The 12,272-nt window shown below is 54.3% G+C and overlaps 1 protein-coding gene across 1 annotated transcript; it reads right to left on the bottom strand.

Annotated features, from left to right (window-relative positions):
- Positions 1-2,553: 2,553 nt before the first annotated feature.
- TMEM92 (transmembrane protein 92) lies at positions 2,554-10,977 on the bottom strand. The gene is made up of 6 exons (XM_011959951.1): positions 10,900-10,977; positions 7,767-7,861; positions 4,607-4,632; positions 3,717-3,791; positions 3,351-3,546; positions 2,554-3,152 (listed from the first exon to the last, which is right to left on the bottom strand). Exons 2-6 carry the CDS (start codon positions 7,833-7,835, stop codon positions 3,039-3,041), a joined length of 480 nt encoding a protein of 159 aa, XP_011815341.1. The 5' UTR covers positions 7,836-7,861; positions 10,900-10,977; the 3' UTR covers positions 2,554-3,038.
- Positions 10,978-12,272: the final 1,295 nt, after the last annotated feature.

Here is a 12,272-nt window from a genome sequence, read left to right as displayed (position 1 = left end):
TTGCATATGCATATCAAGGCACAGCACTTTTCCTTAAACTTATTCATGTCACAGAGATCTTTATTCATATGTCTTACTGCTGACCTTCTCCCTATGAGGATCCTATTATCCTGCCACTTCCCTTTTTCTAAGATGGTAAAGATAATGATCAATAAATACTGAGGGAACTCAGAGACGGGTGCTGGCATGGGTCCTCAGTATGCCGAGCGCCCTGGGCCCATTTTTTCTTTCTTTATACTTTATCTCTGTGTCTCATTTCTTTTCTCAAGTCTCTTGTTCCACCTAACGAGAAACGCCCACGGGTGTGGAGGGGCAGACCACCCCTTCACCTCATAAGTCCTGCGTAGGTCTGAGACGTGGGCTGCACGCATGTCTGGCAGGTGTTCAGGCTTTCCCATCATGTGTCTATCCCCCGGGTCACATCCATGTTAGGTGGGTACCACAGTCTAAAGTCCTTCCACATACCAGGGCTGATAATTTATCAGCTGCCATTGATCAAAGTTCACAAGGTGAATTTTCATAAACTTCTAAATCTGCCTACAGTTTCCAGTAAACAAATCTCTTTAAATTTACGAAAGCAATGCTTGCTGATTGTAAAAAACACAGTGCCAAAGCATAGAAAGGAAGAAGCCCCGCTTGCAATTCGCTACCTACATCCCACTCCTGGGGCCAACAACTATTGGAAGTGTGGTGAGTGATTGGTTTATATCCTTCTAGATCTTATCTACATATTTGCAAAGAAAAAATATACATATATAAAATAAAATATGTATGGGTTATATCCTTACAAACTGAGATCATAGGCAGTTCCGCAACTTGCCTTTTCTCTGTAACAATAAGTGATGGATGCTTTGCAGGGTTGGTGCTACAGATCCTATTTATTCTTTTAAAAGGCTGCATAGGGAGCTCTGGTGGCACAATGGGTTAGTGCCTGGTACTTATATTGAGCTCTTTTGTATGAGCACTTCTGAAGGCTCTTTTCTAGAAGTGGAATTGCCAGGTCATGTGCAATTTACATTTTAAAGGATACCCAGTGCCAGGTATAGTGCTTCCTAAATAGCAGGAGTTTTGTAAACATCTGTGGCATGATTGCATGGTGCCAGATGGCCCTCTAGAAAGGTGACACCATTTCCACTCCCACCAAGGATGACCGGGGAGACAGAGGTTTCCATTTCTGTCACCAGGTCACAGCAACACTAGGTTTCAGGAGGGCCACTTTCCCTCGGGCCACTCTGCTACTCCTTAGGAGGAGTTAAAGGCCCTGTGATGAAAGGAAGACAATGTCTGGGCCGAGTAACTTCTCCTCCAGGTCTGCCAAGCCCATTTCTCAACATCCCCCTGCTATCACGGTGAGGGTAACATCAGCTCCAGGACTTCTCTCATTGGAACTAGCCACATCTACACCAAGAACCCACATGTTTTCTGCCACCCCTGACCAATCCCTGAAAGTAACGGGAAACTTCCACTTACGCTTGGGCTCATTCTCCTACAGCCAACCCTGGCACTATGTTGTCAGTAACTGCTGCACTCCTTCCAGGGCCCTATCTCCACTGGGAACCCACACCCGGACAGTCCCTGTTCCTGGCATCTTTGGGGCTGCCTGTGCCATCGAACAGCCCCCAACTCTGCCACCTGCCTGCGTACTGATGCCCCCAGGATGGGCATTATTGGGAGAGCACTAAAGGAGCCACCCCTGCTGGCACACGAGGGCCAGTTCTACCTCCAATCCTCCTGGGAGCTTTGGCCAGCATTGACACGGGGTCCTGTGCCTGGAGAAGGAGGCTGGCATTAAGTGGACTGTGAGGGCGTAGTGCAAAGGCAAAAATCAGGGTAGAGGCACCCAGTCCCATCTGAGTCCCAAGGCACTGGCACTGTCCTGCCCCATTCTGCATGACTATGCCAGGTCCCCATGTGACTCTTCCGCTAGGGCTTAACTCCCACGGGTGGGGCTGGAAGAGAAGGGTGGAACCTGCCATCTCCTCCCCTCCCTGTAGGAGATTCCGGGGTGGGGCCGTTCAAGGTCTCCTAAAGCCCCACTCCACAGATGCCCAGCCCCACCCACTGCTCTCCTGGGCTTCTCCCCACCCCCGTCGTCTCCCAGCAGGTGGTTTCCTGCTATCAACAGCAGAATGGGCTGTCCCAGGGCTGCTTCCTGGATCCAACTCCTCGCAGCCAACTTCTCACAACTCAAGGTAAGACAGCCAGAGAGCTGGGCTCCATGTGTCCCAGGGAAGCTGTGGGCAGGAGGGATTGGGAAATCCACACAAGGGACACACGCACCCCATTTCCAGGCTCTTTGGCACACAGAGACATCAAAAAACAAGCAGCCAAAGCATCTAGAACAAGCGTCTCACCAAGAGCGGCCCACGGATGGACTGTCCTCCCAGAAGGCTCATCAGTGGTGGGATTGCGGCACAGCGAGCCCCTCACCGGAACCCCCGGCAGTGTCTGGACTCACCTCTCCACCCACCTCCCCACACAGCCAGAGGCAGGCCCTCAGCCGCGATCAGTAACATTCAGTGAGAGGCAGGCCCTCAGCCGCGATCAGTAACATTCAGTGAGGACATGTGTTTACCCTGTGTTGTGGGTGGGTACAGTGAGTTCTCTATTCAGGTAGGAGTGGAAGCTGGCTCAGAGCTCATCCAGTCCAATGCCCCACAGGTATAGAAGTGCCCTGATAAAATCTCAGAGCTGGCTGTCCAGTCAAGATTTGCATACCTCCAGAAATGGGGCTCTTACTACCCCTCAGAGTAGCCCATTCTGCTGTTGGGCACCTCCAATGGTCGGCATTTTCCTTCTGGCAACTTCTTTCTTGGGTTGGTTGGGGGGCAGATACTGTCACTCCAGCCTAACCCTCAGGACAAGAGAGGTAGCTGGGGTGGAAACAGAGGCAGAAAAAGTAATAACTTAAATCCAAGGATGAACAGAGGCATGGCAGGATGGGCAGGGACATTCCTGGGGTGCCAGTAGTCTCTAGCTTGATCCAGGAGGCACTGGGGAGGAGGCTGCTGATCGCAAGCTTCCAGGCAGGAGGTGACTCAGAAGGCCGGGTTGTCAATGCCCCTCTGACCCCCTGTATATTCTTCAGGCCTGAAGCTGTAGGGAGGGGGTGGCTCTGTGGGAGTTGGGCCCAGGCTGGGCTTCAGAATCACCTGCAGGGAAAAGAGGGAATTCAGTCTTCTGGGTCCTGGCCCTGGCCACCATTCCCCGCTGCCAGCTGAGGCATGGTTACCAGGGAGAGGGGTGACCCAATGCTGCGTGCAGAGTGCCCTCCAGGGTCGAAGGGCCCTCCACTGTCCCTGCTGCACAGCCGGCCAGAAGCAAGGTAGGGATAGGGATGAGACACCCACCTCACTGTAGGGGGGTGGGGATGCAGAGGGGGATACTCTGACCCTCTCTGGAGGGATGATGGAGGGCAGTTCCAGGGGCCCCCGGCAATCCACTGGGGCGTCTGGCTCCGGTTCTCTGCAGTTGCGACAGAAGCACTTAGCCAGGCCACAGATGCAAAAGAGGGACAGGATGACCAGGAAGATGATGACGAAGATCCTGGGGTGGGGACCACCAAGAGCAACCTGAGTCCCCAGGCCACCCTGGGGACTCCCCACACCTCCCCTCTCCCGCCACCCACACTGCCCCCTCGGCAGGTGCCTGGCCTTGCCCTGTGTGGACCAGGTCCCTCCAAGGACTGTGCCCAGAGGAGCTGGCCCTGGGCTCACCTCACGGGGACAGGGAAGATTTCGTTCTCCTGGCAGCAGCTGTCACCACAGCATTTGAATCCTTTGGGGCAGTTGCTGGACGGAGGGCACAGAAAAGGGCAAGGAGAAGCTGTTGGCACCAGAATGGAGAGGCAGAAGGATCCCAGCCTCCCCAAAACACACCCAATATGCTCATGGCACCAAGCCACCCCTTAGCGGGGTGGAGGGTACGGCCCCCTCTGAGCTCAGTAGGAGGACTCTGGGGAAGGGCGTGTGCACTCGCGCCCAGTCCGGCTCCCTATTGGGCCCCACGCCCCTCATCTGTAACATGGGTGGAAGAAGTATCCTGTTGACCTCAGCAGGCAGGTGTGGGGATGGGGCATAGCAGCGGCCATGACACTGCTCATCCAACTCTAAGGAGGTGTGGGGAAAGAGGCCACATGGCATGTCCAGGAAGAGAAAGTCCTCACTGGTGCCCATGGAGTATGAGGAGTCAGAGAATGGGTGTTTTCAGAACACCCAGTGCTGACCTAATGGAAACACTTTTCTGCCCAGTGACCCTTACCAAGCCCCACCCCTGTGCTCAGGCTTCTGGGATTTCTCTATGAGGGTTAGCCCCCTGCCTTCTACCCAGGGGACCCTCAGAGGGGAGATGGCCTGGCACTGCAGGAGGAAGGACCGGGATCCAGCTACAGACCTGCCCCCAAGTGTGGAAGTCCCTGGGTTCGTTGGTGGAGAGGGTGGGGTCTCCCTCTTTGGCTGGGAAAGTGGGGGGACAGTTTCTGGCTGGATTGGGAGTGGGTGAGGATGGATGGGGTTTCTGGCCCCCCACACCCTACAAGGCATGCAGGGCGTGATTTGGGTTGCTCCTCCCCACTCCCCAGATTGGAAATTATGGCTTCCAGACTTACGAGATGAAACCACATTTGGCTGCAACCTGTGGAAGAAAAGAGAGAGGTCGGGGTCATAAACTGGGGATAGTGGGAGTGGGGTCTCCATTCAGATGCTACCCAGGTACCTCACAGGCAGCAGGTCCCCAGTAGACTCAGCCTCTTCCTGCAAGTCACTCCCCACCTCACTCTCTACTATGTTCCCAGGTCAGTGCTTGGAGCCCAGCTGACCCCTGGCTGGCCCCAGCTGCCCTTACTCTCTCAGCACATTCCATCACCCCCGGGTTTATAAGCTCATCCCTTCTGACCACCCTTCCAACCCGGCTTCTGCCGTGACACCCATGGCTCAGGGCACTAGCGACTTTCTTTCTCCTACCCTGTCACTGCAGACACTGTGGGCAGGAGCACTCTTACTATAATGCAAATCTCATCACCAAAAAAACTTGCTGGAAGCTGCCTTTGGTGGCTCCCTGGGGTAGAGACCCCCCAGTGGGCAGCTGCACTCCCTCCCCTTTCGCTTCCCCTAGTTCTTTCTCTTCCTCTCACACACACCCACTGGGAGTTCCCTGAACATACCTGGCTGTTTTACACCTGTCTGAGCCTCCATTCATCCTTCAGATCCCTGCCTAGGGGATTCCATGCTCTGCAAAGCTGCCAGGACCCCACCTCCCGAATCAGCTTCTCCCTCTTCTAAACTAGGTCTGCAGGGCAGCCGGGGCATCTTACGGAATTTCACTCCATTGATAGCAATTGTGTGTCAAAGCTGCACTGATTTGGAATACTCTTCTAGGTGGCTGCAAGGCTGGCCTCAGCCCCTCCCTCTCTGGTTACCTTATTTAAAATTACAACCACTCTCCTTCCTCTTAGTGTGCTTAATTTTTCTCCACATCTCTTATCAACATCTAACATACTATATATTTACTTTATCTTGTTAATTGTCCTTCAGTTGTGTCAAAGGCAAACTCCGCGAGGGCAGGGATTTTTGCTACATCATTGTTGAAAACTCAGTAGTCAAAATAATTGCAGAATGAATGAACGTGCATTCATCAATTACCTGGTTTCATTTCATCCTTGCTGCTCCCAGACTGTGGGGGAGGGATGTAGGTGCCAGAACATAGGAAATGGGTGGTGGGGGAGGGCATCTGTCACCTCACCCTAGCCTCCTGGGACAAACAACCAAGGCTAAAAGTAGGACGCCAGCTTTGGCAAACCACCATTATCTTTATCTTTATACCTTTACTTGAAATATTTCAATTGCAAATCACAACAGTAAAGATAAGAGTACCAGTGATAGCCGATAATAGTTGGGGTAATTCCCCTTTTCCATGCTCAGTCCCAGGCTGAGTACCATCTCACAGGCTTTGTCCCCTTGTGGGGACAGGAACCCCAAGGAACCCCTGCAGGTTGGCCCAGAGAGGGTGAGTCTGTGAATCCAAATTACACAGCACACAGGAATGACTATAGAATTGGAGACAGGCTGGGCGCGGTGCCTCATCTCTGCAATCCTAAGTACTTTGGGAGGCTGAGGTGGGTGGATTGCTTGAGGCCAGGAGTTTAAGAGCAACCTGGCCAACATAGCGAGACCCTATCTCTATTTTTCTTTTTTTTTCTGAGACGGAGTCTCAGACTGTTGCCCAGACTGGAGTGCAGTGGTGCGATCTTGGCTCACTGCAACCTCTGCCTCCCAGGTTCAAGTGATTCTTCTGCCTCAGCCTCCCAAGTGGCTGGGATTATAGGCACGTGCCACCATACCCAGCTAATTTTTGTATTTTTGGTAGAGATGGGGTTGTTGGTCAGGCTGGTCTCAAACTCCTAACCTCATGATTGGCCTGCCTCGGCCTCCCAAAGTGCTGGGATTACAGGCGTGAGTCACTGCGCCCAGCCTCTATTTTTTAAATTAAAAAAAAAAAATATATATATATATATATATATATATATGAAGACAAATCGAGGGGTCCATCCAGGCACTCAGCAGCACCCCTTCCCCCTCAGAGCCCACTCTGGCCCTTGTCCTTTTCCTGGACCCCAACTAAGAAGAGATGGGTAATTAACAGGTTTAGTAAATTAGTCTCAAGTTCCGGTTTGGGACAGGGAGGAGTTCTTTTCCCAGATTGTCTCCCCACATTTTAACAAGGGGGTAGTCTTGTCTGGGGTGGTTCAGAGGCTAAGTTTTATGGAGCATCAGGGTGGTCTTGGGCTGGGAGTAAGTAAATCTCAGCTTACTTAACTCCAGAATTAAAGGCATTAACAGCACCTCACCCCTGGGGTTGGTGGGAGGGGTAAACCAGAGGATGCCCAGCCCAGCATTGACACAAACTGACTGCCCAGTGTTTTAGAAGGAACACCTTGCTCACTAACCCAGGTCCATGGAAGGGTTTTGGCAGAGCCACTCTGAAAGCTCAGCCCAGATGTGTGAAGGTACCCTGTTCTGGGAGCAGGCCCTGACTTCCCTCTGGTTCTTAAATGGAAATAAGTCACAAATGCATGTTCTAGACCCGTCTCTGTTCCCAGGATAATCACCCACCCCAGGACCGGACAGTCTTCCCCCATCACCTGTAGACTTTACCTGGGAGGAACAGAAGGGCCGAGGGAGCACTAGAACCCTACACCTCCCTCTCAAAATCACAGATTTCAGAGGTCTCCCCAGCCTTGGTCAGGCAGCCAGGTCAAATCCCACCACAGGCTGGGATTACTCACCCCTAGAAGGGGACGAGGGAGCCTTCTCTCCCCTAGAGAACAAGCAAAGACACAGTCCCAAAGAGGGTGGGGACATTCCAGGGTCCCCCAGCACTGGAGGAACAGAGCTGGGGCTACATGCTGGCCCAGGTGTCCAGACCTCAGGCAGGAAGGAGCTGGAAGGATAAGCTGGGGCTAATACGAGGTCCAAAGTCCCTATTCACAGAGAGGTGCCAGGTGTCAGATAGGTGGCGGGTGGTGGCCAGTTCCCACCACAGGATCCGCCTCAGAGGTGGGAGAACCTAGGCTCTCCCAGAGTGTCCTCTGCTGCCCCCACCTCCACCTCCACCTCCACCTCCACAGCAAAGAGAGAAAGGAAGTTGCTAATTGTGCGCGGTCAGGAGGAAATCCTGATTATGGAAGGTGGCACCAGGCTCCAGAAGCAGGCTCCTGACCTACAAGGGTAGGGCCCGAAAGTTCCACAACCTTACCTCCCAAGTCTCACCTTTTGGGGGCCAGCCAGCAGGCTGAGCAGCAAGGTGGGCGCGAGGCCGGTGACCCAAGCTTGGGACATCCTGGCTTGGGGGCCACTGAGCTTTCCTGTGTAGAGAAGGCGGGGCTCCGACCTCTCCCACTTCTCTCCATCTATGGGGCCCCGCCTCGGGATGGGGGCGGAGCTGCACCGGGAGAGGCGGACTCGGGGCAGGGAGGGGCTGGGAGGAGGAAGGGAGGTCTCGGTTGGGTTTTGGGAATTGGGAGGTAGAAGAGATTAACGGATTTTTCTGTTAATCTGTTCTACCTCCGGGCGCGGCTCACGCTGGTAATACTAGGTAATACTCGCCTTGGGAGGCGGAGGCGGGCAGATCACTTCAGGTCAGGAGTTCGCGGCCAGCTTGGCCTACGTGGTGAAACCCCGTCTCCACTAAAAATAAAAAATTTAGCCGGCCTTGGTGGCGGGTGCCTGTAATCCCAGCTACTCAGGAGCCTGAGGCAGGAGAATCGCTTGAACCCGGGAAGCAGAGGTTGCAGTGAGCCGAGATCGCGCCAGTGCACTCCAGCCCGGGCGATGGAGTGAGACTCCATCTCAAAATAAATAAATAAATAGATAAATAACTTAAATTTTAAAAGAGGTGAGGTCAACTCCACACCGCTGAGCTGGGCCTTCCTAACCCCCAACTCCTCCACTCTTAAGTGCCCCAGACTCCAGGGAGGGGTGCCGGGACCGGCAGGAGTGGGAGGGGGACGTGGAAGACGCTTCTCATCTGGACTGCTGGGTCTGGTGAGAAGTCATGGGGGCAGAGGTTGAGGGAGGGGAAGGCGAAGGTTCTAGGGTAGATTTCGAGGTGTTATGGTTGGGGGATATCACCCCATTGCGTTTTGGATAAAAAAAAGGAGGGAGGGGGCAGCCTGGCTGATTTCAGAGTGACCTGAGATTTCCAGGTCGAGGAAGCAAGACCAGGAGCACAACATGGGTACCTTCGTGTGCCCTCCCTCTTGAAATCCTACGGGAGGTGTTGGTGCATTTCCTCCCATTGACAAAACGGGAACTCAGGGTCCCAGGGTTTAGACTGCCCCGGGATCCGCAGCTGGGGCTGGTCCTTTGCCAGGCCCGCCGGGGCGCGGGCGAGCAGGCCCATCCAGATTCCTGGAAAGACCCCGCGGAGGCCGCCTCAGTGCGGAGGGGCGCGATTCCGAGCCCCCTGCGGCCGCCGCCTCCAGCACTCCAGGCGCGGAACTTCCGGGAGGGGCCGGCAGGTGGCAGCGTCGCCCAGCGCGGATGCCCCCGGGAGCCGAGAGGGGCGCGGCCGGGGCTAGTGGGCTGGGGGCGTTGGGTGAGGGCGGGACAGGAGCGGTGCAGCCAGGACCGCGGGAGGGGGCGAGAGGGCGATGGAACGTGGGGCGCTGCTCCCTGGCCCGGGGAAGGGCGACTCTGAGAGGCTCAACGTCCTGTCCTTGAGCGCCTCCTGCTGTGTCGCCCATCTGTCCTGACCCCTGAAAAACACCCCCGACGTCGGGGACATTTCTTCTCTTTCCTTGTGTCTGCATCTCACCCTTCTCCCTCATCTCTCTCAGTCCATGTTCTCTGACTTACATTTAACCCCTCTGTGTCTCTCACCGTTTCTCCCAGTCTCTGTTTTTCTGCTTGGTTTCTCCCCATCTGTCTGCACCCAGTTTCCCTCGAGTTCCCAGCCTTTCCCTCTGTTCTCCCTTCTGTTTCTCCTCTCTCCGTTCACCTCTGTCTGCCTTGGCGGAGGCGTCTGTTTTTCCTCGGTTTCTCTGGTCCCTTCTCCTTGCCCGTGGTTTGGTCCTGGGTCCTGCACCCCTAGCCTCTCCGTGTGTTTCTTATGCTGTCTCCCTGCTCTCTCTCTCCCTTTCCCTGTCTATTTCCCGTTACCTCCTAGCCCTTGTCGGCCCTTAAGAAGATAATCTTCCAGTCTTCTGATCGGAGGGGTATTGTATTTGCCCCTCTGTATCTGAAGTGACTGTGAGCTTGGAGAAGAGAAGGGGCCGCCCTCTCCCGTCCTCCCCTGCAGGTAGACCTTGGCAGGGGGACCTAGTCCTGAGAGTGCTGGAGCCTCTGCCTCTTGAGTCGTTGCCAGCTTGGGCTTCTAGGGTTCTTCTTGTTCCCACCCAGGCCCCACTGCACCAGTAAGGACTGGGGTCTTACGCCACACTCCCCGCTATCCTGCCCAGGCCGGGAGCCCTACAGAGGTGTGGCCCTTATGGGAGAAGAAAATGAGAAAATGGTTGAGTTCAGAGGAGGAAGATACCCTGGGGGGTGATGAGGGTGCTGGAAAGGGCATGTGGGAACTCATGGGACAGATATGGGGGGCCAGCAGGGTGGGGATGAGGGAACTAGGCAGGCACCAGTGCCCTGAAGAGGGGCAGGAGGAGGGGGAGGAGGCTGGCATGGCTGCTCTTTGGGTCTCTGGCATCGACCTGACCCGGATCTAGGGTTGCCGGACAAGAGACAGGAGGCCTAGGTAAATCCAAATTTCAGATAAACAATGAATAATTTTCTTTTAGTATAATTATGTCCCATGCTCTCTCTCTCTCTCTCTCTCTCTCTATCTATCTATCTATCTATATATATATAAATATATTTTTTTGAGAACCGAGACTGGAGTGGAGTGGTGCGAGCTCACTGCAACTTCCACTTCCCAGATTCAAGCTATTCTCACGCTTCAGCCTCCCTTGTAGCTGGGATTACAGGCATGTGCCACTATGCCCAGCTAATTTTTTGTATTTTTAGTAGAGATAGGGTTTTACCTTGTTGGCCAGGCTGGTCTCTAACTCCTGGCCTCAAGTGATCCACCCACCTTGGCCTCCCAAAGTGCTGGGATTACAGGTGTGAGCCACCACGCCTGGGCCCAAGTGATATTTGAGACATACTTATGCTAAAATTTACTTTTCTATCTGAAATTCACATTTAACTGGATGTTCTGTATTTTTCTTTGTTAAAACTGGCAACCAGGCCAGGCACAGTGGCTCATGTCTATAACCCCAGCACTTTGAGAGGCCGTGGTGGGAAGATCACTTGCGCCCAGGAGTTTGAGAACAGCCTGGGCAACATAGCGAGACCCTGTCTCTGCAAACAAAGAAAAGAAAAGCAATTAAGCCAGTGTGGTGGCATGTACCTGCAGTCCCAGTTACTCTGGAGGTTGAGTTGGGAGGATCACTTGAGCCTAGGAGTTCAAGGCTGCGGTGAGCTGAGATCACACCACTACATTCCAGCCTGGGTGACACAGCACCACCCTGGCTCTAAAAAGAGAAACAAAACAAAACAAAATCTGCCAATGCTATCCACATCCCTACAATGTCATAGGAACAAACTCCACCCCCACCCCACATCTTCCAATGGAAAAGTGAGGTCCCTAGCACTTGACTCACCAGGCAGAGTCTGAAGGGCTCTCGAGCCCCTCAGCTGAGCCCCCATTTCCTTCCATGACACCAAAGGCCCTGTGTTCCTTCCTGCAGATGGGGACAAGACGAGGAGCCTGGAGGTGGGTGGCCTCAGGCCAGGCCAAGAACACCAGGGCCTATTAGCATTCATCATGGCCGCAGGGCCCTAGGATTCTTGGTGGGTGAGGTCAGAAGGGGGTGGGAGCACCATGGACCCCCCTAGACTGAGCAGAGAGGGAGGGGCTGTTCTAGAGGAAGAAGGGTCCTGGACAAGGCCAGCATCTTCTGTTCCACGTGTCGTCTGGCACCAGGAGGGCAGTGTATGCAGGTGCTCAGGCATACACGAGCATGGAAACCCAGAGGCCTCATGCAGTCAGCGGCCCCCTAAATTCAATGCCAAATTCCATCCGGGGTTTCCCAAGAGCAGCCACTTCGAAACGTCTTCATAAGCGCTCGCTGGGCCCCCCAGTGCATTCACTAAAGAATGAGCTGATTGTACATCCTGCCGGGGCTCAGCTGGAAGGAGGGGCCTCCGAGGCCAGCCAGCCCACTTATGCCCTTCTCAGAGGAGGCAACCAGGCCTGGAGGGCGGGAAGGCCAGGTCGCACAGGACAGGAGGGGCTGAGTCAGGATCAGAATGAAGTAGTGCTGGAGATGCCACGCCCAGCACAGGTGGGACTCACCTCAGACCTCGGGAGCCCTGCTCCACTGCTCCAGATGGAGGATCACTCAGGGTGGGTGGCCTTGCCCAGCCTGACTTAGCCCAGCCCAGTGGGCCAGGCCTGGGTGAAGGGGAAGAGACAGGCTGAATTCTGTTTTACTTGGCAGTCCCCTCCACCCCCATACTTTGGTGGTCACTAATATCTGTAATGGCTGATGGCACCGGGCTGGGATCTCTTTTCAAAGCCAGCAGAATGCTCTGCTCTAGCCCGGCTCTGCCTGTAGGGGCAGTATTGTGTCGTGTTAGTCAGTGTGCCACTGAATATATTGTGCTGTGTGACCTTAGACGAGAAATGGAACTTCTCTGGGTCTCTCTCAACAGGGAGGAGAGGCAGGAGCTGGATAACAGCACCTCCTTCATCATACAGGCCATGATAAGGATGAAATA

Source organism: Colobus angolensis, unplaced genomic scaffold, assembly GCF_000951035.1.
Source record: "Colobus angolensis palliatus isolate OR3802 unplaced genomic scaffold, Cang.pa_1.0 Scaffold50, whole genome shotgun sequence".
NCBI classification, from domain to species: Eukaryota; Metazoa; Chordata; class Mammalia; order Primates; family Cercopithecidae; genus Colobus; species Colobus angolensis.
This window is presented reverse-complemented; position numbering and strand designations above follow the sequence as displayed.